Source organism: Scylla paramamosain, chromosome 9 (assembly GCF_035594125.1).
Source record: "Scylla paramamosain isolate STU-SP2022 chromosome 9, ASM3559412v1, whole genome shotgun sequence".
Lineage (NCBI taxonomy): Eukaryota > Metazoa > Arthropoda > Malacostraca > Decapoda > Portunidae > Scylla > Scylla paramamosain.
Genome location: NC_087159.1, coordinates 11264406 through 11290452, shown reverse-complemented (window position 1 = coordinate 11290452; position 26047 = coordinate 11264406). Strand labels below are relative to the sequence as shown.

Here is a 26047-nt window from a genome sequence, read left to right as displayed (position 1 = left end):
ATTAATGAGGATTACGGTATGACTGTATGATTCTATGATTTTTTTTTTTTTTTTATGGTTTTGTGTTAATCTGATAATGTTAATGTCATATTTAACTATTAAACCAGTGACGGTCTGTTCTGTTGTTGAAGGAGTGATTCGCATTTATTATAGTTCCCTGTCCACTGCCTCTACACAAATTTGTCTGTGCTACATGGAGAAACATGGTTTATTATTTTTTTCTAGTTAGGCGCCGAATGTAAATCACGAGCGAAATGAAAATGAGAAACTGTTTAAATGTCAGTCAATCAGCTGATGGCGGTGGCGGCGGCGGCAGGGTTGTGAGGGCAGCAGGGCCTGCAGCTGCTCTGGCCATGGCTGGCAGCGTCCTGCACACTCTTATCGAAGTGTCTGAACATTTCCAAGAGGTGATGAGGCTGGTGAGTAAGAAATAGGGAGGCCGGTGAGTGCAGCATGCGGCACAACATATGGGCGAGGGTAGCGCAGTACATGGCACACCAAAGGGGTTATAGCTTATTTGGTGTGCGTCCAACGCGGCCCATTTTCATCTCGGACCATTCAATATTATCGAATCAACCTACCTGGTGAACCAACTCTGACGATTTTGTAATATCAACTCTGACCATCAGCTCGATTTAACAATGACCGAACCAGGTCATCCAAGATATCACGGGCAACCCACGCACTAACATATACTTGTGAACAGCCAGACTATCACGAAATGTGACGTGAGGAATTAAAATTCAAGCAGTAAAACTACAATTAAAGAAGCAGACGAGATATATTTCAGAGATCACAACCCTCACTCTCATCCTCCGGAAACAAACAAGTAAACAAGTAAAGTTTCAGCCCTCATTAAAAAGAAAGCTGTAGAAAACGTGTTTTGTTCAGCAACGGGCAACGTGGAAGAAGTATTCCGAGAAAAGTTGATCCTCACATGCCATAAGTTCTCTACCTGCTCCTGAGAACATTGCCCATCAAGGAAATTGTAAGCACAGGGCAGCACAACCAGCTGAAGCACTTAACTTGAAATAACTAATGATAACATTCTTCAAAACTTTCTACAACATGATATTTTAATTGGTGACTGACGACATCTGTTATTCTCAACATATGAGCAATTGTCACTGCTTAGCAAGGCAAAGCATTGGTATGTCGATGCTACATTTCAAATAGTGCAACACCCTTTCACTTAGCTATTCAGTAATTGTGCATATGTACAGTGTGATAGTAATATGAAACAAGTACCACTGATGGTTGTTCTGATGTTTGGAAAGGACTAAAGAACTTCTAGGTGAAGAACTAAGAAAGGAAGAAATTATGATTGATTTCAAGGAAAGTTTTTGGCATGCACTTCCCGACATCCTGCATAATATTTTTATTCGAGGATGCAGTTTTCACTGGGGACAAGCAGCATGGAAGAACTATTTGTGACACGCTGGGTAGCAGTAACGGTCAAGAGCTATCCATTATACCTGTATTATGTATACCATTTGAAAGGATTGTTATTCTGTTTCATTTTAAAGATCACAGCAGGCCCTGGGATGCCCAAAGGATTAACATAACCTAACCCTAAAGTAAGTAACCTGTAGAAATTTAAACACCATGGAGAATGTGGATGCTGCCAATAAATGAAGCTAAACCTCATCTGAATTTTTAACCCTGCTGGGTTAATCTCATACGTGTAGGGCACTGACATTGTACCACACAACAAAACAGTATCTCATTGAGAACTTAAGATGACTCACAGCTTGCAGTACACCACAAGACTCATGCCTGCCACCACGTGAATGAGGCAAGGCTCTCTAATAAAAATATTACTTCATTAGTGTCCCACAAAATTAGTATCCCACAGGGTTAGTGTCTTGCTGGATTAAAAGTTACATTTAGATTTATTTGGTTGCAGAACCCACTTTTCTATGAGTGCTGCATTTTTTTTTTTTTTTTTTTTTTCTTCCCACACAGAATTCTCACCTAAATGAGCAGGTGACAGGGGCTGCAGTGTGAAAGGAGACAAACCCAAATTATCTCCTCCAATTCCAGCCAAGTTCTGTCAGCTGTGAGCCAAGCATGCAATAAAAGAAAAATCCTTACACCACCAGACAGACCCCTACATATCTAAAAAGAAAGAAAAAAAAGGGATCTTCACATTTTGCATAGTCAACCCCAGATTTTTTAATGCAAGATTGAAGAACATTAGACAGATCATTGTGCAGTGAATTAATGATGCCACTGATGTCCACAGGCTGCAGCAGATGGCGTGCTGGAATCCTGGGGGCTGGAGTTAGTGCTTCAGAATGTGGCACTCAATCTACAAGAGGATGACAACTTCCATGGCAACCTTCTGTTTGGCCTCCACTCCCTGTTACTCCTCCTGGCCAGGGTAATGTGCTCTGGACATTGATTATAAAAGATTAGATTTTCAGTACTTATCTCAAAGAACTAAATTGGATATTTCATGGCCTGTTGATATCAGTACATTTGTAAATTTTCTTTTATTGTTTTACCTGTGTTCTAACAAAGGCTAATTGCAAATATAACTACTTAGTCATTTGTTGTAAGATAATAGTAAATACTAGTAATTTAGATAATTGGTCTTTAAGAGGATGTAGGATACTGACTTGTACTGTGTGATCTTGTGTCAACAATTTATCCTACAGAGGATCATTACTAATTATCATTATCTGTTTGTTGGCCATAGCAGCACAACCATCTCCCTACCTGTTGACCCCAAATCTGTGTATGTTTTAATATATCAGCTATAAACTATATATATTCAGGTATGTCACTCTACTTGGTGTGATGCACTTCCTTCTTCACTGAATTTATGGCCACGAAGGCCTACCACCATCTGGAGGCAAAATATATTACCCACTCCATTAAATTCCCAAAATATTCAACTAAGAAAATGACTGTTCCCACTACTGCATTTCTTCTACAGCTTTGTGGGAGCTACAGAGACTGGACTAATGCTGTAATGTTGTTTGCATTACTATATAAGCTGCAACAGACTGGCTAAATGGAGTCTGGCTTTTATTTTTCAGGCTAATTCTCACATCTGTCTTCTAGTAGGCAGTGGTATCTCTGATTTTCATTATTGTCAAATATGTCTTATCCTATTCCAGAAACTTGCTGAGTTGGGACATGAGGTTTTGGGTGAAGGCTGTGGTTGTGGTTGGGACACTTCCCACCTTCCAGAGTCTCAGCACACTGACATCCACCGCTACACCTCAGGGACGGTGGTACGCTGGGTGAGAGGCGAGTGCTATGTCCTTCTTGCTTCCACCTCCTCAGCAGGCACCACCACTACCTCCGCTTCTTCCCCCTCTGCTGATCAAAACCAGGAGCAGCAGCAGCACCAGCAGGTATACCCTGGTGATTGTGCCCAAGAGGAAGAAGAGTATCAGGATGCCACTCCAGGTGAGGTTGTGTCCCCTGAAGAAGGTGCAGCTGTCAGCGGTGGGGACGAGGACCCTCAGTGCTATTCTGAGGAGGCAGAATGTTGTGCAGCTTCACCATCAACTCAGACTGAGGATCCTTCCAGCCTTGAGCCAATGCACCAAGGCACTAAGGGTGTGACAAAGGCATGGCCAGGGTGCCAGGTTCACTCATGCTTCTCCAAGAGGAATGAGAATGATCCAGGGCAGTGGCGACGAGGGGCCTGCAAGATCCACTGTGGCCAGCAAGAAATGGAGGAAGGACAGTACTCAAAAGATGAATGTCAGGGAAAGGTGGAAGATGAAGAGGAGGAAAGGGAAGGGGAGGAAGAGGAAGAAGATGACCAAATAGAGGAAGAGGAGGAAGATGAGGAAAAGGAAGAAACAGAACAAATGGACCTTTGCTCAGAAGAGGAAGAGGAAAAGGTACAGGAACCAGTGGAAATGAGCTGTGAAGAAGAGGAAGAAGGAAAAGAAGTCAGTGTACAAAGCACCTGGAGCAACCAAAACTATCTTTTTGGCATGGAAATAGATATGAAGGAGTGCAAAGGAAGTGAGGTTGAGGAACAAACAAACAAAGAAGAGGAGACTGGTGAAGTAACCTCAAGGAACTATCAGACCAATAGAGAAAAAGGAGGAGAGGAGTTTGAGCCTGAAAACAGTGAAAAAAATAGGGAGGAAGAGGAGGAAGAGGAGAAGGGAAAAGAAACTGAAGGAGAAATGTGCAAAAATAGTGAGGATGTTTGTAGAGATATCAAAGGCCGTGAAGACTACAATGATAAAAGTACTTTAGAAACTTGTAGCATTTCTAGTCCGCCCACGGTAAGTGAGGTGCCTGGGGAGGATGTTGCAGCTGCTGTGGTGAGTGAGGAGAGTTTAGATGGGGACAGCAGCTGCACTTTGATTATCCATGAAGAAGAGGACACCAGAGAGGAGGAGAGAAAGGAAGACACTGCAGAAGACATTAGTAAAAGTTTCAGAGAAGATTGTTCGAGAAAAGAAGATTTTCAAGAAAGTATCTTACAAGATGCCATGCAAATGAAGGGAAATGAGAATACCACTCAAGACAGCTGTAGGGAACTTAACACTAGAAAAGAAAGCAAAGAGGATGTAAGAGATGACAGCAGTAAAAAGAATTGTACTGAGAAAAACTTTAGGGAAGACAATAAATTAGACAGCTGTAAGAACACCACAGAAGGTAGCTGGAGGAAAGACACCACCCTTAATACCTACAAAGAAGGCTTAAGGGAAGATAATACCATAGACAGCTATAAAAACACACAGGAAGACAAGTGGAAGGAAGATACCACTATGAACAGCTACAAGAACACACAGGACAGCTGGAAGGAAGACACAACTATAGACAGCTACAGGAACACACAAGATGGCTGGAGGGAAGACACCACAATAGACAGCTTTAAAAACACTCAGGAAGACAGATGGAGGGAAGGCAGCACAGTGGATACCTGTAACACACTCCTGCAGAATTCACAGCAAGTGGCCAACAGCAGCAACAGTAACAGTTGCAGTAGTCAGCCAGTCCTTCTCCCTCACAGCTTCTCCTTTCCACCAAAGGAGAAATGCAGTAGTTCTGATCTCTTTGGCCTGCAGAATCCCCCCACTCAGCCCACTTTTCCTCATGCACCACCTCCCATTCACACACATTATGATGAAGAGGAGGAGGAAGAGGATGATGAAGATGACGACGATGATGAAGAGGAAGAAAGTGATGATGATTCTAGCTCTGTCACATCCAGCTCTTCCACCTCATCATCATCATCTTCATCCTCTTCATCTTCCAGTGATGATGACGACAGAATCAACTTCAAGCAGAGAGGTGAGTTCTTTCCCATTGTTTTGATATCATCCAACCTTGACATCATTATAATCATCATGCTTCTTTTTCTTTGAGCTTGATTAATTAAGTTCATACTCAAGAAGAAATGCCAGCAATCTGAGAGAAACTGCATCTCTTCCTTGAAAGAGTCACATGACCATTCTAAGCATCATTTGAAACATGTAATTCCATATATATATATATATATATATATATATATATATATATATATATATATATATATATATATATATATATATATATATATATATATATATATATATATATATATATATATATATATATATATATATATATATATATATATAATTAGGTAGTAGTATATTGTAATTAGTATATTGTAATTAGGTGTAGTATACCTGAGAGAGGTCTTCTCTCATGTAGGCTGTGTTCACCTAGCAAGGAGTAGGTTTGAGATATAAGTTAAGGAGTTGTGATCCTCCAACTCAGTGGAAGCAGAAGGTTTGCATTCCTGCCCTTCCATGTGTACATGTCTTGCAGGAGCACAGGGCCAACAATTTTGCCCTCATGTGGGTGAGTGTGTATGTGAACCTTTATCACTGGAGACCAAAAATTATCTATCCTGGACAGGCAAGGTATTTATGAAAAATACTACCAAGTATTGCAGGTATCATAAATGTGCTTCACCCAGCCTTGCTTTTTTTACAGTGGAGAGAGCAGCTCAAGCTGCCAGAGAAGCTGAGGCATCTGCCGCAGCTCGCTTGGCTTCAGCTGCCACACAGGAAGACCATATGGGCTCTAGCAAGGACCATCCATTGCAGATGACTTCCCAGGTGGCCCTTCCCCAGCACCTTGAAGAGCATGCCCAGCTAGGTCCTCAGGATGATGATGTGTCCAGCTCTGAATCCTCCTCAGATGAGATGACCAGTGGAGAGGACCCTGGGGGAGGAGGAGGTGGTCGTGGTGGTGGTGGTGGTGGTGGTGGTGATGGTAGTGGTGGTAGTGGTGGCAGTAGTAATGACGGTGTTGGTGTTGGTGTAGCTGTGAGTGGTAATAATGGAGGTGGCGCACCTGCTGTGGTGGTGACTGTTGCCCCTACTGCCACTGCACTGGTGTATGTGGAACCTTCTGAGCCCACCCAAATGCCCTTGGTGCCCCCATGTCCAGAACCACCTGATGCCTCCCTTCACAGTACTCGGGATCCTGCTGATCTACAGGCAGCCCAAGGTTTGACCGACCTCCAGAGGGGTCAGAACCAGGGCTTGACAGCACCTCCGTCTGGTGCTCCCCTCACCTGCACTGTTGTGGACCAACTGCAGCAGGTAAATATTTTTATTGTGTTCACAAGTTTCTAAAGGTAGGGCTGGTGCTATCATGTTCAGTGTTGACATTTCTGTCTGGGGATCCTTCTAATTGTTAATCTTGATCCTTATCTCTTTGTTTACTATTAATAATGATGATGACTGCTGTTCTCAAGGCCCACCACAATAAAATAATAGTTTTGAGTAAAGAGAGGCATGATTCCAGATGCCAGCAGAAGTGCGGCGAGGGGGTGGCAGTAAAGGCCTGGAGTGTATGGTGTGTGGCAAGGTATTCAACAGGCTGCTTAAACTGAAACAGCACCATCGCACCCACACTGGGGAGAGGCCTTGGGGCTGTACCAGCTGCAGCAAGACCTTCAGTAGACCATCCTACCTCCATAACCATCGACTCTCCTGCCACACACCAGCCCACCAACAGCAGTTCTCTTGCTGTAAGAAGATTTCTGCTAAGAAGCAAAGTTGTTTGAAGCATTGGCTGAGTTTTAATTTTTATATAAATTTATATTTGCATGCACACATCACTTCCTGTGGTAATGTATTCCACTGATCTCTTGCTCTATTTGGAAAGCCATGCATATTTCTTCATATCCTTATCTCATTTTTCATCTTTAGTTTCTTTCTATTCCCTTAATGTTGAATTCATAGGTTACAAGTTTTCAATACTTTTTTTTTTCACATTTGAGTTTGGGTGACAACCCAAACTAGCTTAAAATAGCTTAAAATTTCTTACTTAGTAACCATCTTGTTAGTGCTTTTTGTACTTTTATTTATTTTAGTATTGTGAGAAGTTAGATACTAAAGGGGAGAAAGACCTCTACTGACTGACCAGACAGAGAGACAGAGATGGGAGGGATGTGCAGCATGTTAAAATTATAAAGGATGCAGATGAAAATATATTGACAAGGGAAGAATATATTAAAAAGATGGAAGGAGTATTTTGAGGATCTGATGAACATTGAAAATGAAAGAGAAAGAAGGTTAGAGGAGGTGGAAGAGTTAAATCAGGAAGTGCCAAGGATCAGTAGAGAAGAGGTGAGAAAGGCTTTGAGGAGGATGAAGGGAGATAAAGCAGTAGGGCCAGATAAGATACCAGTGGAAGCATGGAGGAGTTTAGGAGAGATGGCAGTGGGTTGGCTAACCAGACTGTTCAACGGAATCTTGGAAGGCAAGAGGATGCCAGATGAGTGGAGAAAAAGTGTGCTAGTGCCAATTTTCAAGAACAAGGGAGATGTACAAAGCTTGCAGCAACTATAGAGGAATTAAGCTGTTGAGTCATACAATGAAGATATGGGAAAGAGTCATGGAAACAAGATTGCAAAGAGTGGTGAGGATCATTGATGAGCAGTTCGGATTCATCCCAGGAAGAAGCACAACAGGTGCAATATTTGCTTTGAGGATGATGATGGAGAAGTACAGGGAAGGACAAAAGGAGCTGCATTGTGCATTTATAGATCTAGAAAAGGCTTATGATCAGGTGCCAAGAGAAGAGCTGTGATATTGCATGAGGTGCTCGGGAGTGGCAGAGAAGTATGTGAAGGTGGTGAAGGACATGTACGGAAACAGCGTAACAGCAGTAAGGTGTGCTGCAGGAATGACGGATGGTTTCGGAGTGGAGGTGGGACTGCACCAGGAATCGGCTTTGAGCCCCTTCCTGTTTGCAGTAGTGATGGACAGACTGACTGATGAGGTCAGACAGGAATCCCCATGAACTATGATGTTTGTAGACGACGTAGTGATCTGTTGCAAAAACCAGGAAGAAGTGGAGACAGAGTTAGAGAGGTGGAGATGTGCACTGGAGAGAAGGGGATTGAAAGTGAGCAGAACCAAGATCGAGTACATGTGTCTCAGTGGAGGTGATGGGGAGACAATAAGGCTACAAGGTGTGCAAATGACAAAGGTTGACGAATTTAGATATTTGGGGTCCACGGTACAGAGTAATGGAGACTGTGGTAGGGAGGTAAAGCGGGATGGAATGGGTGGAGGAAGACAGCAGCAGTGACATGTGACAGAAAGGTTTCTGCAAGAACATAGGGAAAGATTTATAAAACAGTAGTGAGACCTGCCATGCTGTACAGTATGGAAACGGTACCACTAACAAAAAAGCAGGAAGCGGAGTTGGAAGTAGCAGAATTGAAGATGTTGCGATTTGTTCTTGGAGTGATGAGGATGGATAAAATCAGAAATGATTACATCAGACGAACAACACACATATGTCAGTTTGGGGACAAACCAAAGGAGGCTAGGCTAAGATGGTTTGGACATGTCAGGAGGAGTGACGAGGGGTATGTGGGGAGGAGGATGCTAGACATGGATCTACCTGGCAGGAGGAAGAGAGGGAGACCAAAGAGAAGTTTTATTGATGCTGTGAAAGGAGACATGCAAGTGGTGGGCGTGACAGAGGAAGGCACAGAAGATTGAGCGCATTGGAGAAGAGTGATCCGCTGTGGGGACCCCTGAATGGGAGCAGCCGAAAGAAGAATAATTTATTTTAGCATTGGTAATATGTTTCTTTAAATGTGGATCATATACCATTGCTGCATATCTAAGTATTGGTGTTATGAAAAATATTATTACATATTTTCTAATACATATTTTTGTGATCCAGGCTACACTTCAGACATCTATGTAACAGAGCAGCAAAGTAATGATAACTTGCATTGCATTTTTCAGCCAATGTAGCACAAAAACAAATCATTTTCTTATGTTTATGAGCAACAGAGTAATGAGTAACTAAGTTACATTTTGTAGTAACAATGCTTACCTCTGCATATAGATAGATACATAATTAGACAGATAGATGAAGATATAGATAGGTAACATAAAAAGAATTGATGCCAAAACTGAGCCACATGTTACATTTTACCAAGAAATGTATTTTTCATTTACTTTTCCATTTGTTTTTATGCAGGGTGTCCATAAAGTCCCTTTACAATTTAATAAATTTACTGCAAAAGTAAATGAATAGTTTACTGCAGCATAGCCTCATTAATGGTGACAATGGCATCAGCAACCCTTTGCTTCAGGTCGTTGATGTTCCATATCTTTGATCAATACACACTATCTTTAACATAACCCCATACAAAGAAGTCCAGGGGAGTGATGTTTAGGGAACAAGGTGGCCAGGAAAGTGACATCCTTTCCAGTCCACCACCAGTCTGGAGATCATTTCTGCAGACGTTTACCTTGATTGAATATGTGGCACCACAACTGGGTGACCTTCAACCAACCATAATTTTTCCAGCAAAATTTGGCAACTGCATGTTCATGGGATCCTAAATCAAACATTTCCAGGAAAAATTATTGTTGGTTGAAGATCACCCAGTTGTGGTGCCACATATTCAATCAATCAAGGTAAACATCTGCAGAAACTATCTCCAGACTGGTGGTGGATTGGAAGGGATGTCACACTTACCTGCCCACCTTGTTCCCTAGACATCACTCCCCTGGACTTTTTTCCTATGGGGTTATGTTAAAGATAGTGTGTACTGAACAAAGATACAGAACATCAATGACCTGAAGCAAAGGGTTGCTGATGCCATTGCCACCATTAATGAGGCTATGCTGCAGTAAACATGGCAAGAAATCCATCACGGTCTTGATAAGGGGAAAAAATCAATATCTACTCCTCATTTTGTATTAATTCCCAAAGATTTATCTATTCATTAGCTTTTGTAATAAATTTATTAAATTGTAGAGACCTTATGGACACCCTGTATAAGCTTACTTAATCTAATGCTGCATCTTTTACCGTTATGTCTGTTGGTTATTCTTCATTTTTATTAATGGCTTCTTCCAGAGGCTTCTTAATTTCAGTCATTTCATAATAATTGCTTTCACTTTACAGCTTTTTGAAGGTGTGTTTCCTGTCGAGAAATATAACTTTCTTCCCCTCCTCCCACCCCCATTCTGTTTTAGGTTTATCAAACTCATGGTTGTTTCTGTTCAAAGTTTTCTTGGAGTTAACATATTTTTTTATTTTATCTTATTAATCATTAATCATCAGTGTATCATTCAGTCCATGGTATTGCCAGATTAATTTTCAGCTTATATCTGCCCTCACATACAAACCAATTCAATCCTATAATTATACAATCAGGTGACAAGACTTAGAGCAGTTATGGAGATGTCTGTATGCTAAACTCGGGTGTGTATGTCATAGCTGTTGTGTCCTCCATGGCCAGTCAGTGAGGAGTTATTCACTGAGAAGGGTGTAATTTTCCAGATGTATGTCAGCGAGGCTTTGGGTTGAAAAGCTCCCTGCAGGCCCACCTGGCCACCCATGCCACCAACAAGCCTTTCACGTGTGACATTTGTGGTCAGACCTTTGCCCTCAAGTTTACCCGTGATACTCACAAAGCCCAGCACACAGGTAACGTTCAGAACCACCACATAATTTATTGCATTCAGAAATTGTCCATTTATTGAAGTTTTTGGGTGTGATTAGATGTACATTGCATGAGATGAGTGCAAAGAGAATGTTGTCAGAAACATGAAAAGGGAGCACATTAAGCATAATGAAAGAATTGTTTGAGGAACATGTGTGGAGTAGCATAAGCAGAAGAAATGAATGTGAAAATTCAGAGGAGAAGCAGTTTTGTGAATTAATTGAGTAGTTGAGTGGTGAAGGAAGTGTTACAGTTCTTTAAGCAAATGTAAAGAAAGGAACATGATTGATGAAGACTCCTTTTGATACGAGAGGTGTAGAACTCTTTTGATATGAGAGGTGTAGAACTAAAGGTTAGATTATAAATGGGATGAAGGAAGTGTCAAGGAATCATTACATGAAAGGAAAGTCTAGAGAAAGAGGAATGGTTGTATGTGATGTGAATGTGTAAATGGTGACATGGCATTTGAGGGCCCCTGCCGGAAGTTTGCAAGCATCTAGTTAGGTTAGATGCAGGGAAGACGGTCTGTTATTAACGATCAGGTACGAGTTACAGAGCAAAAAAGTTGAAGAATCAAATAACACAGATCTTTGTGTTTCAGGAAGTCGGCCATGGGTGTGTAGTGTATGTGGCCGTTCATATGTTACCAAGTACAAACTGCGGGCCCATATGAAGGCACACACTGGGGAGCTGGTGTGTTCTTTTTGTGGCCGTCAGTTTACATCACAGGTAATGCCCACACACCCTTTCTTCATTCTGGACACTAACCTCTTTTGGCACAGTCTGTTTTGGTTGATGAACTCTTTTCTAGTATCTCGGATAAAAGAGCAGAGCCTGCTGCATGCAGTTATAGTCACATCAATTGCCCCAGGAAAAATAAATCCCATTCACTTTGATAACATCAAAGCTTATCCATTTGTCTTGCCATTTCGTTCTCACACCAGACACACCAAATCTTGCAATACAGCTTTGAATACTATATTCATTTTTATTTGCTTTCATCAACCATTTGTTTTTTTCCTACAGTGATTTGCAGCACATATTGCTGCTTTTCATAATCTTAAGTAAACACCATGTCTGTGATTTGAAAGTATGCAGCTTAAAATCATGCATCTGCACTATGCTCAGACTACAAAATGTTGCACTATGGCTTTCTAACAAAATTCATTTATGCTTTCCTAATTTGTACATCTGTTTCCTGCAATTATTTGTAATTCCTATACAGGGTGTAAACAAGTTTCTGCAGATATTGCTGGAGGTGAAAACAGGTTATTGTAACTGGGAAATGTTTTATGTACATATGCACTTTGAGGCTTTGTTTAGCATTGGTTATGAAATTCAAGTGTAGGTTGGCAACACATTCACAACAGCCAGGCCGGGGAAGTAATCACACTGGAGAAACACCATGTCCACATACTCCACATTACTGTAAGTGTATGGCATTGCTGGCAGTGTTTCTCTGTCATACTTATGCATTACAATCTAAGTGTATTCAATGTCATTATCTCAACAAGAAACTGAGTGTGACTGACTGGCAATCAGCTGATTTGTTCCTAGCCTCACTCCTTCAAAATATCTAAAGCAATGACTTCATGATTGTGACATCAGATTCAATGATGATTGGCCAGCAAATAGACCTGATATTAGTTCTATAGAAAATCTGTTACATGTGTTTAAACAAAATCTAAATGGCAAGGACATCAGCACCTTGATGGAGCTGGAGTTCATAGAATTGTGGGCATAAACACTGCCTGAAACATTGCAAAACCTTACCTTATCACTGCCACCACAGTTGAGAGAAGTGGAGACATCATGGATGGTGTACAGAGTACTGAAGGGAAGCAAAATACACAAGGGTTTGTATTTGATGATGAATGCAGCAGCATTCTAAAAAGTGTCACCAGAAAACATTTTTGCCGAGCAGTGTATGTCCTTTGGTAAAATTGTGAATTACTATTCACACATTTTTTGTAAGTTTTAGAGCTTTACAGTATCCCATAATGAGATTAATGGACTGATGATTCACCAGTAAACATTACACAAGGAGTGTTTGCAATTAATGACAAATAAAATAATAGGCTACGTGGCACCATGACTTCCCGGGCAGGGAGTGGGAAGGAGCGAGACTAGGAACAAATCAGCTGATTGCCACTTGCCATTCATATTCAAGAGATAGTAACAGTGAATGTTTAGATTGTATTGCACAAGTCTTTCTCTCATTGCCGGCAATGCTATACAGTAATGTGGAGTCCAGCATACTTACTCACCCAGCCTGGTTGTCGTGAATGTGTCCCCCCCCAACACACATTTGAATTTCATACCACAGCTATATGAAGCCTCAAAATGCATACGTGCAAAGAACATTTTCCAGTTAGAATGTGTATTTTCACCTCCAGCAATATCTGCAGAAACTGGTGTTACACCCTGTATAATACTCATATTCTTAGCTGGCTTAAACACCCCTAGAAGTGCATGAATAAATTGGAATGTATGTATATGCCCTTAGTTTAACAAGTACATTCTTCCTTCTCCCTGCTGGCTTAAACACCCCTAGAAGTGCACAAATAAATTGGAATGTATGTATATGCCCTTAGTTTAACAAGTACATTCTTCCTTCTCCCTGAATTATGAAATTTAAAACACTTTTTAAATTTAAATTTGTGTTCAGATGCAGAGAGAGCCACAAAATATGCTTATAAACAGATTGCCAGTAGTTTTTCTATTTTATCATCAATGAGGTGAAAATATGAGAAAAAAATGTTTAGTGTAACCCATATAATTAACATATTTGTACTTCCAGTGGTGTTTACACTGTTATGAATATCAGTAATATATAGTTGTCTATCATTATAAATATAAACAAAAGATTGAGAATTTTTAAAGTATTAACTATAAATTTTGGTTTGAAAGCCATAGTAGCAGGACAGGCATATGATTCAGTCACATACAATCCAATTATATATGTGCCTTTATGATGTGGTTAAAGTTGTTGTGCAAGGTTTGATGTGTCACCTTTTGGCAGGAAATTGTATGATTGGTGGTGCAGGTGGTGACATTAGTCAGGATTGCCTTATCCTGGCTAATCATTTTGACTAACTCTTTCCACAGGATTCCTTGGGACGACACCGACGACTGCACGAAAACTCAGCAACAAAGAATTCCCAAATGCTCCCCACATGCTCTATCTGCAACAAGAAATTTGCAACACCCAGTCTGCTTAAGAGGCATATAGCAGTAAGACTTACTTTACTACAAAATCATAATAGGGAGAGGGTGGTAGAAAAAGGTATTGGATTAAATCTTTTCAATTTATTTTATGTACCTGAAAGAGCCCCTGGAAAACAATCAGGGCAGTTTTTTCCAGGATAAAAAAAAAAAAAATCATAATAGGGAGAGGGTAGAAAAAGGTATTGGATTAAATCTTTTTCAATTTATTTTATGTACCTGAAAGAGCCCCTGGAAAACAATCAGGGCAGTTTTTTCCAGGATAAAAAAAAAAAAAAAAATCTAAGTAAACTTGCAATGTCCTCAGAACTCTTGAACACTAAAGCAGCTCGTTACTTGCATCATGGCAAGACAACAGAGAGAACACATTGAAAGGTCAGGTTATGATAAGTTTCAGTTGTGTAGTAAATATTCTTGGGTGTGCAGCACTGGAGATGATCCAATATAACAGTGAGCATGCACCAGTGAGTGCAGCACCAGGTTGTGCAGGTTCACAAACCTGGGTAAACATATTAGAATTGTTACTAGACAAAAAAAGAGAATTTATGTGTGATGTACTCCAAAAATGAGGTCATGGGGTGAGCTCAAGTATGCTAGGATGCTAAGTGATACAAGACTATCACTAAATAAATTACCAGAAGGAAACGTGTCAGTAATTATGGGGGATTTTAACTGTAAAGAGGTACACTGAGAGGAAATGTCAGTGGAAGGGGGCCAAAAACTCATGGGGAAATATATTACTAGACATGACTATGGAACGCACTATGACAGTGTGTTCAAGACAACACCAGATTTAGAAATGATGAACTGTCAAGACTAGACCTAATATTTACAAAGGAACCAGAGATTGTGGAAGAAATTAAGTATAAACATCCCACTGGAAAAAGTGATCATATATTATTGGAACTAGAACAGAGTGGGGAGACTAAAACTAGAACATAGAGCAGGGAGACTAATATATAGTAAAACAGACTTTAGTGGATTCAGAAAGTACTTCCAGGGGGCAGATTTGATGAATTTTATATGGAACAAGCAGGTGCGGAAGAAAAATGGAAGATTAATAAAAGACCGGATAAATATATACCAAGATTAAACCATAGAAAGGCAAATATAAAGAGTGGTTTAACAGAAGATGCGGTGAAGCAAAGGAAAGAAGAGATAGAGCATGGAATAGATGGAGAAAAAGAAAACATCCTAGAAAGTGGCAAGAATATGCAAATGCAAGAAATAAGAATGTACAAATACATAGAGAGGAGAGGAGAAATTATGAGAATATAACTGAAAAGTGTAAGGACCAGCCAAAACTCTTCTATAGATATGTAAATGGAAAACTGAAAAACAAACATAAAATAGGGAAACTGTCAGCATAATACAGAGTACAATGAAGACTTGGAAATGGCCAAGGTCATGAATCAGCACTTTCAAGCTGTTTTTACAAGAGAATGGCTGGAATGAAGATGAGCAAACACAAACATCTTCTATGAGGGAAATAGAAGTCACACAAGAAATAATTAAAATAATGAGGAATCTGGATGCAAGAAAATCACACTAACAGAATTGCAAATTGGATATTAAAGGAATGTAGAGAAGAACTAGCAGACAAGGTATATAATATATATAATAAAGTGCTCTATCAATGAAGGAAAAATACTAGGAGTCTGGAAGAAGGCTAACATTGTACCAATATTATATCAATATAATATATTGATATATGAGGCGTGCGGCGCCTCATATATCCTTTATATATTATATAAAGGATGTAATAAGGAAGGCCCAACAAATTACAGGTTAGTATCCTAACAAACATCATAGCCAAAATCTGTGAGAAAGTTATCAAGAACAGATGGGTAAAACAACATACTAAACCTAAGACCGTTTGGATTTAGACAAGGGATCATGCACCATAAATCTAATGTTTCTACTCCAGAGTAATGGACAGAATTGAAGAAATGGATAGGCTGACTGTGTTTTCTTGGATCTCAAGAAAGATTTTGATACAGAAAATTAATAAAATTTGAAACCATAACGGATACAACAAGGAAAAGTATTAGACTGGAGGAAATACTTTTTAAATGTTAGAACAAAGAGTGATTGATAATCAGTGACAAAAGTTTCCATTATTAGTGGAGTTCAAGGATCTTTGCTGGCTCCATTTATGTTATATATATATATATATATATATATATATATATATATATATATATATATATATATATATATATATATATATATATATATATATATATATATATATATATGATGCAGATGAGGATACAGACAGTTACACAAGTTTCTTTACTGATAACACAAAATTATTGAGAAAAGTAAGTGCAGAAAGACCATGGAATATTGCAACAAGATGTGGACAAACTTTGGGAATGGAGCCAAAAATGGGAAATGATCTTAACATCAGGAAGTGCAGTATAGTGGAGTTTGGAAAGAGCAGAAGCAGGATCTGAGGAGAATATAAACTTGGAGAAGGGGAAGCAAAGAAAGCAAAATTCAAAAAGAATCCAGGAGTATTCATTACAGATGACATGTCACCTGATAAGCAAAGTAATAAAACTGTTGATGAAACCTACAACTTGTTGAAAAAACATGAATTAAAAAACATGAGTGGCATTTACATATATAGATGACAAAATGATACAGCAAATATTAGTCACCCTGATTAGACCAAGACTAGAATATGCAGCAGTACTGTGGACATCCAGTACAAATAAGAATGTTAAAAAAGCTTGAAAGCATCACCCTGATTAGACCAAGACTAAAATATGCTACAGTACTGTGATCACCCAGTACAAAAAAAGAATATTAAAAACCCTGAAAAAATCCAAAGGGCAACAACAAAATTGGGCCCAACTCTGAATTAACATACAAGGAGAGACTGTCAAGACAGACTTACCAATACTAGAACAAAGTAGAGAAGGAGGTGACTTGTTAACCATCTATACAATGCTGATAGGGAAGATTGACTGAAATGGGACACAAGGGATACAAGAGGACATGGAAGGAAACTCAAAATAAAGACAAATTATTGAGGAAATTTTAAAAAGAACAGTGGATCTATGGAATGGACTGGACGGTAGTGTGTGCAAAGGCAGGACATGATTTTAAGACCATATTAGACACTAAGAGATACAGAGACAGGACAGCATGAACATAGCTCCCCTCTTGTACACTACAACTAGGTAAATACACACACACACACACACACACACACACACACACACAAGGTTCAGTACTTGCATCAATCATGTTTGCAGTTTATATAAATGATATGACAATGTGAATAAGCTATATGAACCTTTTGTGGCTGATGCCAAGTTACTGAAAAAGTTGGAAATGTTGAGGATTGTGGAGTGTTACAAGAAGATCTGAATAAGATATCAGAGTGGAGTCATAGATGGGAATTGGAAATGTAAAGCAATAGAATTGAGTGCAAGGAGAGTAAAAGGAAATTGTGTCTTGAATGGTGAAAGGTTGAATGGATCAGAAGAGGAAAAGGATCTAGATGTTCGTGATTGGGAATTTGATCCCAGAGAAACACATTAGCAATTACAGGAGAAACCTATATCTTGTTGAGAAGAATAAGGCTGGCTTTTGTGTATATGGATGAAGAAATTATTAGGAAGATGATTATATCACTGATTAGACCTTGACTGGAATATGCAGTGGTAGTGTGGTCACCCTACAAGAAAAAGGATATAAGGAAATTGGAGAGAGTTCAGAGAGCAGCAGCTGACCAGTGCCAAATATAACTTTAATATTACTCAGGGACTTTACTTTTAACACTCCAAAAAATTAATCTTAATACCCTATTTGCCCTCTTTCAGGCCTCAGAGGTTCATTATATTGACAGTCTACTGTATTGAAAAACATGTAACAAAAAATTAGGGTGGCTTTTTTGGGAGGCTGAAACAGATTAATGGCATTTCAGTTCATTTCAGTGGTGAAAATTGATTTGACATACTTTGTGTACACACAAATTAAGTTACAAGCTCTGTCACAGAACTAATTAAACTCGCAAGTCAATGTACCACCATACATCATTTTAGTTTTTTAGCTTTCAGTTTCTCACAAATGTGAAATACACTTGCACATTACCTATTTGCAGAGTCATGAGCGGCAAAATGCAGTCAAGTGTGGCGTGTGCTCTCAGGAATTTGCCAATCACCAGCAGCTTACAGCACACCAGACTCGGCAGCACCAACAGCAGCCACACCGAAGCCAAGCTGTGCATCAGTGTCCTGTGTGTAGCAAAGTTTATGTGCAAGAAGTGTATCTGACACGTCACATGGCTACCCACACAACATTCCCCCAACAAAGTGGACCTGGTCGTCCCCTACCAACAACCAGCACCCATCCTAAAGAAACAGTGGGAGGGGGGCAGCCAAGCCCCAGTTTGAGCAACCTGCAGCAGTCTGGCACTTCTATGTTCCAGCAAAGTCAGACTGAGCCTTCACTAGACACTAGATTAGGCAGACAGGATGGCTATTTGACTGGTGCACAACATCAAATGGAGACACATCCCCAGCAGCATCTTTTACCAGACACATCAAGTGACCAGACTCAAACCCAACAGGTCTTTCTTAACTACAATACAGAAATCTTAGAAGAAGCTGGGTTCGGTTCCACTCAAACCCGGGATTGAGGGAACAGTTCAGATTGATTTCAAGGTATGCCATGGTTTTGGTTAAATTTAATCAGCTTTCACTGCCCTTCCACTACAACTACTTGTACATGAATGGTTTCCTTTCTACACTGCCTTTCATCCATATTTTATATACATATATATATATTTGATACCTGCTGACCTAAATAATCAGACAATAAAAGAAGTATCAAATTGCAAACATGAATCTCACTGTAGTTGAATCTCAATGCTTTAAGCAGTGTCACATGATGAATTAATATAGCGGTTGAGTGGTATGGCTGGTTGAGCTAAAGGGATCTCATGATAAGAAGCTCACCTTCTCCCAAAGATTAGATGCCATGGCAGAGATAGAGAAATGAGAGGACTTCTGTAACATCCTTAAAGTTCATGGTCTAGATACATTGTCTTAACTATAGCACCATTCCTTTGGTCATCTGATACCGTTCTTCATGACTATCTGAAAAGAAGTGGGAATCACATACCTTACCTTGTGTGCTGAGTATTGTGCTGTCTGTGCACACTTTCAGGCACTCAGTGATATCACAGTTTTGGGCAGTCTATATTTATAGGTTGGAAATAGACCACTGACTACACATCCTAGTACTTCCCAACCTTAAGGAACAATCATGAACTCCAGCTTCAGTCTGTCTAAAGTTGTGGTTAATATTGCCTTAAGTGCCCAACTAAGGCATTCATTGTGACATGCAGTAGGTGACAACCTTTTGTAGGTGCTACTATAAATATGTCAACATAGATTGCATTCTATCAGATGGCACAGCTGGTCAAAGATTGACTCAGTTTCTCATATATACAAGTGTGTGTGTGTGTGTGTGTGTGTGTGTGTGTTGTAGTAGCAGAAGGTGAATCTTGAATGCATGTAGGATGCATAAACTATTAAACATTTTCATCTTAAAATTACAAGCTTTATTTTATTTGTACATAAGAAACTTGGAAATTTATATATATGTATATTTATAGAAATCATTACATTACAAACTTTTGTCAGTATATCCGTTTTATTTCAAACCCTTACATAGATTTTCTGAGTACAAGGTTATGACAGACAGTAAACTTTTAGACTACTGAACATGATTCTTTTCCTCATCCTACATTTTGTAGAGCCTCTTGAGAATGTGTACTTAAAAATGAGTTACCATAAAATGCATCTCTTACCTTTCAAAACCATAACATCTGTCCTCAACAGTAAATTCATAAAATTATGTATAGCAGACATACCTTTGTTGACCACAAATTATGTAAGATGCACTGTTTTGAACTCTTATGCCAAGATCTAAGCAGTTCTCCCCTCAGTACTTGTTTCTGTCCCTCATTACTTAAGTCTTTGGACCGGTCTTTGACATGAAAACTAATTGTATCCTGGCACAAAATTTCTAATCTTACCTCATTACCGACCATCTCACTACCTAACACTGCCTCATTATCAGCTACCTCAGCAGAGTAACCACTGATTGAACCCCAACTCCACTTCACTTGTTACTGATCTTCCATCATGATCACCAATGACCCCAGACTTTCACCGACGCCTTTTCACCCCCAGCCATTTATGAAGACCTTGCATTGTCCACCTGACCAATGGTGAGGAGTGGGGGAAGCTGTAGAAGTAAGCTGTAAATGGATGTAAGTGCAGGCGTGCGTGGGTGGGTGGGTGTGAGGGTGACGGGTGAGAGAAGGCGTGAGGATGACAAGAATGGACACACAAAGGTGAACTGGTGTGAGTGGGCGTGAGGGCGAATGATGTAAAATGGTGTAGAAACGTGTAAGAATATTTCATCGCGATGGACTAAGGTGTAAACTTGTAAAGTGTGGAATAAGGTGTAGGTGAGGAGTAGGTGTAAAGTGTGGAGTGGGGTGCAAAGTAAGCGTCTTGTCTCTGCTCTTGCTCATCGTGAAGCCATCATCTTCCGCCAGTTATGCTACACGTTCCCTGCCCAGAGCTATCACTACGTACAGAAATCCGACGAACCTTTAATTTCAGGACTATGGGACAGTTAAAAAAGTAATACAGTCTATCAGAATGCGAAATCAGGCGCCTATCATGGCCTTTACGATTTTACTGCTACACAATTTGTACATATACTCCAGCTATGAAATTCATTCTGAGGAAAACTACTTGAGAACAAACACCATTTTTTCCACAGCCTCAGCCACTGATAACTCCACATACACACACACACACAGTTATACATGTATATTACGTAATGTTAATCATCCCTGCATGAGTATTCACTTCCGTATCTTTCAATAACCGCATCTTTTTAATCATCTCCGTATGACTTCCACTAGGTTTTGCGTTGGTTTCACCACAAAGTAAACCATCTAAATATAATTACATCAGCTCAAGATTAAATTGTAAAACCCGTGCGAATTATCGTACCACCATTCCGGCAACACCAAGGTCAACTGCCCTTCCCGTGTCCGCTAACAAAAAAAAAAAACCCCGTCTCCGTCCCTGCTCATCAATAGCTATGATGCATGTGCCTTCAGTAATTAATTACCCGTATGAACTAGCTACATACGTACGTCTACATTTAACAACATATTCTACCGCCCAGTCACTATGAATTGCCACCTACCAGAAAAATGAGTACAGTAAAGCTACAAGAACAATCAAATACAAACTTACATTCGTCATTCACAGCAGTGCCGGCACACACCTACAGAAGACGTCACCACTCACCCCAGCAAGATCAGCCCAACACTGCCACATCACCACATGTGGAGTTGATTCATGAGCTAGAGATCAATTCGGTTTGGAGCGTCGGATAGCGTTCTCCTCCACGTGGCTTGTGTTCGCCGTCCGCCTACCGAACCTATGAACCTAAAGAACTATTCAACCATCAGTACCTGGCCAGTGCTTAAAATTATTCCAAGCAAAGAATAGAAATATGTATTCATCCTGCAGCGTACTTTCCACTGCATGGCAAATTCCGTGCATTCTGAGCCAGTTTACATAAACCTGCACGGATAAAACTGTTAAGAATTATAAACTAAATAAGATGCAAAAGGTTTGAAAAATAATCAAACAGGCCTCCCACAAGGGTGAGAAATAAGTGGAATGAAATCACAATGCACAGACATGTTATATTCTTTATATTTGCTGCGAGGTATTCTGCCCTGATGGTTTAACTTCAGGCATTACAAAACTACAGATCATACGTCTCCGCCAGTTTTTCTCACCCCCCCAGCTGCTAACTCTGTACAAGGGCCTTATCCGTCCATGTATGGAGTATGCTTCACATGTCTGGGGGGGTTCTATTCATACTGCTCTTCTAGACAGGGTAGAATCAAAAGCTTTTCGTCTCATCAACTTCTCTCCTCTAACTGACTGTCTTCAGCCTCTCTCTCACCGCCGCAATGTTGCATCTCTAGCTGTCTTCTACCGCTATTTTCATGCTAACTGCTCTTCTGATCTTGCTAACTGCATGCCTCCCCTCCTCTCGCGGCCTCGCTGCACAAGACTTTCTTCTTTCTCTCACCCCTATTCTGTCCACTTCTCTAATGCAAGAGTTAACCAGTATTCTCAATCATTCATCCCTTTCTCTGGTAAACTCTGGAACTCCCTGCCTGCTTCTGTATTTCCACCTTCCTATGACTTGAATTCCTTCAAGAGGGAGGTTTCAAGACACTTATTCATCAATTTTTGACCACTGCTTTGACCGTTTTATGGGACTGGCATTTCAGTGGGCATTTTTTTTTTATTAGATTTTTGTTGCCCTTGGCCAGTGTCCTTCCTACATAAAAAATATATATATATATATATATATATATATATATATATATATATATATATATATATATATATATATATATATATATATATATATATATATATATATATATATATATATATATATATATATACGCATGTGTACAGATCTTCGATTAGTCCACGATTATTGTTGACTATTGGAGAAGTTATTACAAAGACTGGTGGCGGTGGCGGGGCTGAATCTGAATAAGAACCTCCGCGGTGTTAACAACCACTTCCTTAATGAAAGGGTAATTAATATATTTTATTTTTTGTATTGACCACAGTCGTTGTAAGGTGTGTGAACTTTTCGTTACAAAGCTACTGAGAGGGGATGGTGTACATAATAAATGTGTATTCGACTCGTTTCGAGATGAATGAAGACAGCGAACTCTAAAACAATACATTAATATATTTCAGTATTAAAATAGGAATGTGGTAGTTATACATTACAAGAAAGAGTACAAAGAGTACAAAGAGTACAAAGAGTACGTCTGTCTCAATCATCAATTAACATTCCAGGTGGATCATGGAGAATTTTGTGTTTATGAATAAATAGATAAATTAAATAATCAAACATGAACAATAGCTGCCAAGAACAGTATCATGAAATATACTGACTAGCAAGTTACAGTTGTCAGGCAGGAGTGGCCCGATAGTCATGTGACAAGACTAGTTATCTCACGTCACTCAATTTTCTTTGGTTTCAAGGCTTCTGTGGTGAAAAAGAGTGTGTCGGAAATGTGATGCCTTGATGCCCTACCAGAAAGTTATAAAAGCTTCAGTAAGGCAACACCTATTTCTTCTTTAAAGAGGATAATGAATCCATGGCTGAGACCCGCGCCACTGACAGGATCTACTGAAAATTGGCATGACTGACATCCTATGTTGTTACGAACACTCTGCCATGCCAGTTTAATTCAGTCTTCTTGCTAAATAGTTGTGCTGCGATACGTCACACCTGAGATCAAGTTCAGCCATACACTGAGTAAGACCTCGGCATGTCACTAGAGGGTCTCACCGCCCACCCGAGGCAATATTAAATACCCAACACACTTGTTTCCCTCCAAGATGAGCAAGGTGAGTGCTAACCTTGCCCGGCAGAGCATTAGGAGCCTCGTAGAGAAGCGGCCATGGCCTGGTAGATTTCCACGTTCTTGCCCAAATCAGTGAGGCAGGTGGCAAAGACGTCTGAGGCGAAGCAGTCACTCCTGGGAAATGCAAACACTGAGCGTCAACTAGGGCAGCCAAGCAGGACAAGACCAAGGCACAATAATTGACAGTCTTGTTATCGGCATTGCAGCTTCCATAGGCGTCTAATAATCCTTTTGTTGTTTTGTTGTTGTTATAATAATAATAATAATAATAATAATAATAATAATAATAATAATAATAATAATAATATTATTATTATTATTATTATTATTATTATTATTATTATTATTATTATTATTATTATTATTTTTCAAGCTTTCTCTCTCTCTCTCTCTCTCTCTCTCTCTCTCTCTCTCTCTCTCTCTCTCTCTCTCTCTCTCTCTCTCTCTCTCTCTCTCTCTTTACCTGCACTTGGCCTGGAAATGGAATTGCCTGTACAGGTTGTCGCAGTCCTCGCACAGGTGGTGTAGCTCGTTCCAGGTGTCCCTGTCATAGTAACCCTTGCAGCTGGTGTCTACCAGGTCGGTGGCGCGCCTAGACCGTCTGTGCTGCTGTCCGGCGTCACCACCAGTTGAGACAGGGTTGTGTCGTGGCTTCACTGGACCAGCTGCACCACCGTCAATGTTCAGTGCAATCACAATCACCACTACCATCACCACTGCCAGAGTTGTCATCTGTTGAGAAAAGAATGTTATTATACTTCTCCAAACCAACGTACACTACCACCATCACTGCCTCCTCCGCCACTTGGATGAGAATGGAAGAAATTATATTGAAAAATGGCAACAGTCAACACTCGCAGTACAGTATTTCTGTCTTTATTATTATTATTATTTATTTTTTTCTTCTTCTCGTAAACTTACTTTATCGAACATGTTGATGAGTGAGACTGAAGGAGAGGTGCAAGACGCGTGCGTGAGGTGCTCAAATAATCTCTCTTCCACGTTATTCTCCGTAGCGTGTCTCGAGACTGACTGAGCAAGTTGCATCGCACGCCGCTATATATATGCTTACGAGTAGAGTCTCTCACTCAGCCTCTTGCATCACTGCCTCGAGTTGCCTCCCAGGAAAACCGGAAATAAGTGATGGAAAGTTAGATGGTAAAAACCAGGTCTGTGCCATACCTTTCCTTCTGTCAACTTTCGATTTGCATCGTGGCCTCACCTCCCTTCCCACCACCCCACAATCCCACCTCCCTCCCCACCACCCCACCACTCTATGGCACATGCGTCACGTGGCGGAGAGAGAGGAACGTAGGGGAGAGAGAGGAAGGATGCGACGTATGATAATGCGGAAACAATTTCAGACACTTTACAAGTTTAGACTAAGTTTATTTCCCGTCAAATGTCGTGAATTGTATTAAATTTAATATCTGATAAAATCAGCCATTTCCTTATTCAAGCGTCTCTCTCTCTCTCTCTCTCTCTCTCTCTCTCTCTCTCTCTCTCTCTCTCTCTCTCTCTCTCTCTCTCTCTCTCTCTCTCTCTCTCTCCGTCCTTCCTTAAAACATTACGACGAATAAACACCAGAATCGTATGGCAACACAATATGAAAAAAAGAAAAAAAGAAAAACAATTCTGAAAAGAAAACCTTAGTCATCTTCCAGCAGTGAACGCATGACCTGTCTGTCAATCTAGTAATAACAAGTCATGCCTTTCAGTCTCAGCCAATTTTATCTTTTTATCTTCCATTTCTTATCCTCTTTTTTTTTTTTTTTTTTTTTTTAACCCTCCACTTCCTGCCTCGGCATTCGGATAATTGGATGGCGGAGGATTACCGGTCTGACAATCAAAGAAGCAGCGTGATGACGTCAATGGCCTTCCACCTGTAAGTGCTCGTGGCGTGGGTCACATGAGGAAAAGAAACTTAGAAGTCGTAATCTCGCTGTGTATGTACGTTGTATTTCGTAATAAAAAAAACTCTAGTTATTTCCAGCCCCGTGTGACTATTTGGTGTCCTGTGGTGACTGCTAGTGAAGGTTTGTATTCAAGTAGTGCAGGGGAAGAAAGACTAAGGTAGGAGGTGTGATGTTGGTGACGGCTGATGAAGGGTGGTTTTGTAATACGGTAATACAGGGAAAGAAAGAATGAAAGAAGGGAGGTAGGAGGTGTAAGATATTGGCGACGGCTGGTGAAAGGTTGTTTTGTGTTCAAGTAATAGAGGGAGCGAAGGAATTAATTGTGACTGTCAGTCGTTCCTTTCTCTGTCTGTTGAATAAATGGCTGACTACAAACATTCATTCACGTTCAAACTAATGTTACGATGCAGGTGTTGTTAT

General features: G+C 40.1%; 2 protein-coding genes across 4 annotated transcripts; one reads left to right on the top strand and one right to left on the bottom strand.

Moving 5' to 3' along the window:
- Positions 1 to 261: 261 nt before the first annotated feature.
- On the top strand, positions 262 to 19929 carry LOC135103590 (uncharacterized). The gene is made up of 9 exons (XM_064010055.1): positions 262 to 419; positions 2246 to 2383; positions 3126 to 5274; positions 5965 to 6578; positions 6784 to 7009; positions 10801 to 10947; positions 11565 to 11692; positions 14072 to 14197; positions 18306 to 19929. Exons 1-9 carry the CDS (start codon positions 354 to 356, stop codon positions 18840 to 18842), a joined length of 4131 nt encoding a protein of 1376 aa, XP_063866125.1. The 5' UTR covers positions 262 to 353; the 3' UTR covers positions 18843 to 19929.
- On the bottom strand, positions 14379 to 24792 carry LOC135103594 (crustacean hyperglycemic hormones A-like). 3 transcript variants are annotated; one of them, XR_010270123.1, is made up of 6 exons: positions 24633 to 24787; positions 24175 to 24443; positions 23707 to 23825; positions 19162 to 19302; positions 18296 to 18438; positions 14379 to 14687 (listed from the first exon to the last, which is right to left on the bottom strand). XR_010270123.1 is itself a non-coding variant. In XM_064010067.1 (3 exons), the coding sequence occupies exons 1-3, from the start codon at positions 24756 to 24758 to the stop codon at positions 23723 to 23725; spliced, it is 498 nt and encodes a 165-aa protein (XP_063866137.1). In that variant the 5' UTR covers positions 24759 to 24792; the 3' UTR covers positions 21942 to 23722. The 3 variants fall into 3 exon arrangements, 1 of the variants encoding a protein (XP_063866137.1); XR_010270124.1 differs by lacking the exon at positions 19162 to 19302; XM_064010067.1 differs by lacking the exons at positions 14379 to 14687; positions 18296 to 18438; positions 19162 to 19302 and having other exon boundaries at positions 21942 to 23825; positions 24633 to 24792.
- Between the last annotated feature and the right edge of the window lie 1255 nt (positions 24793 to 26047).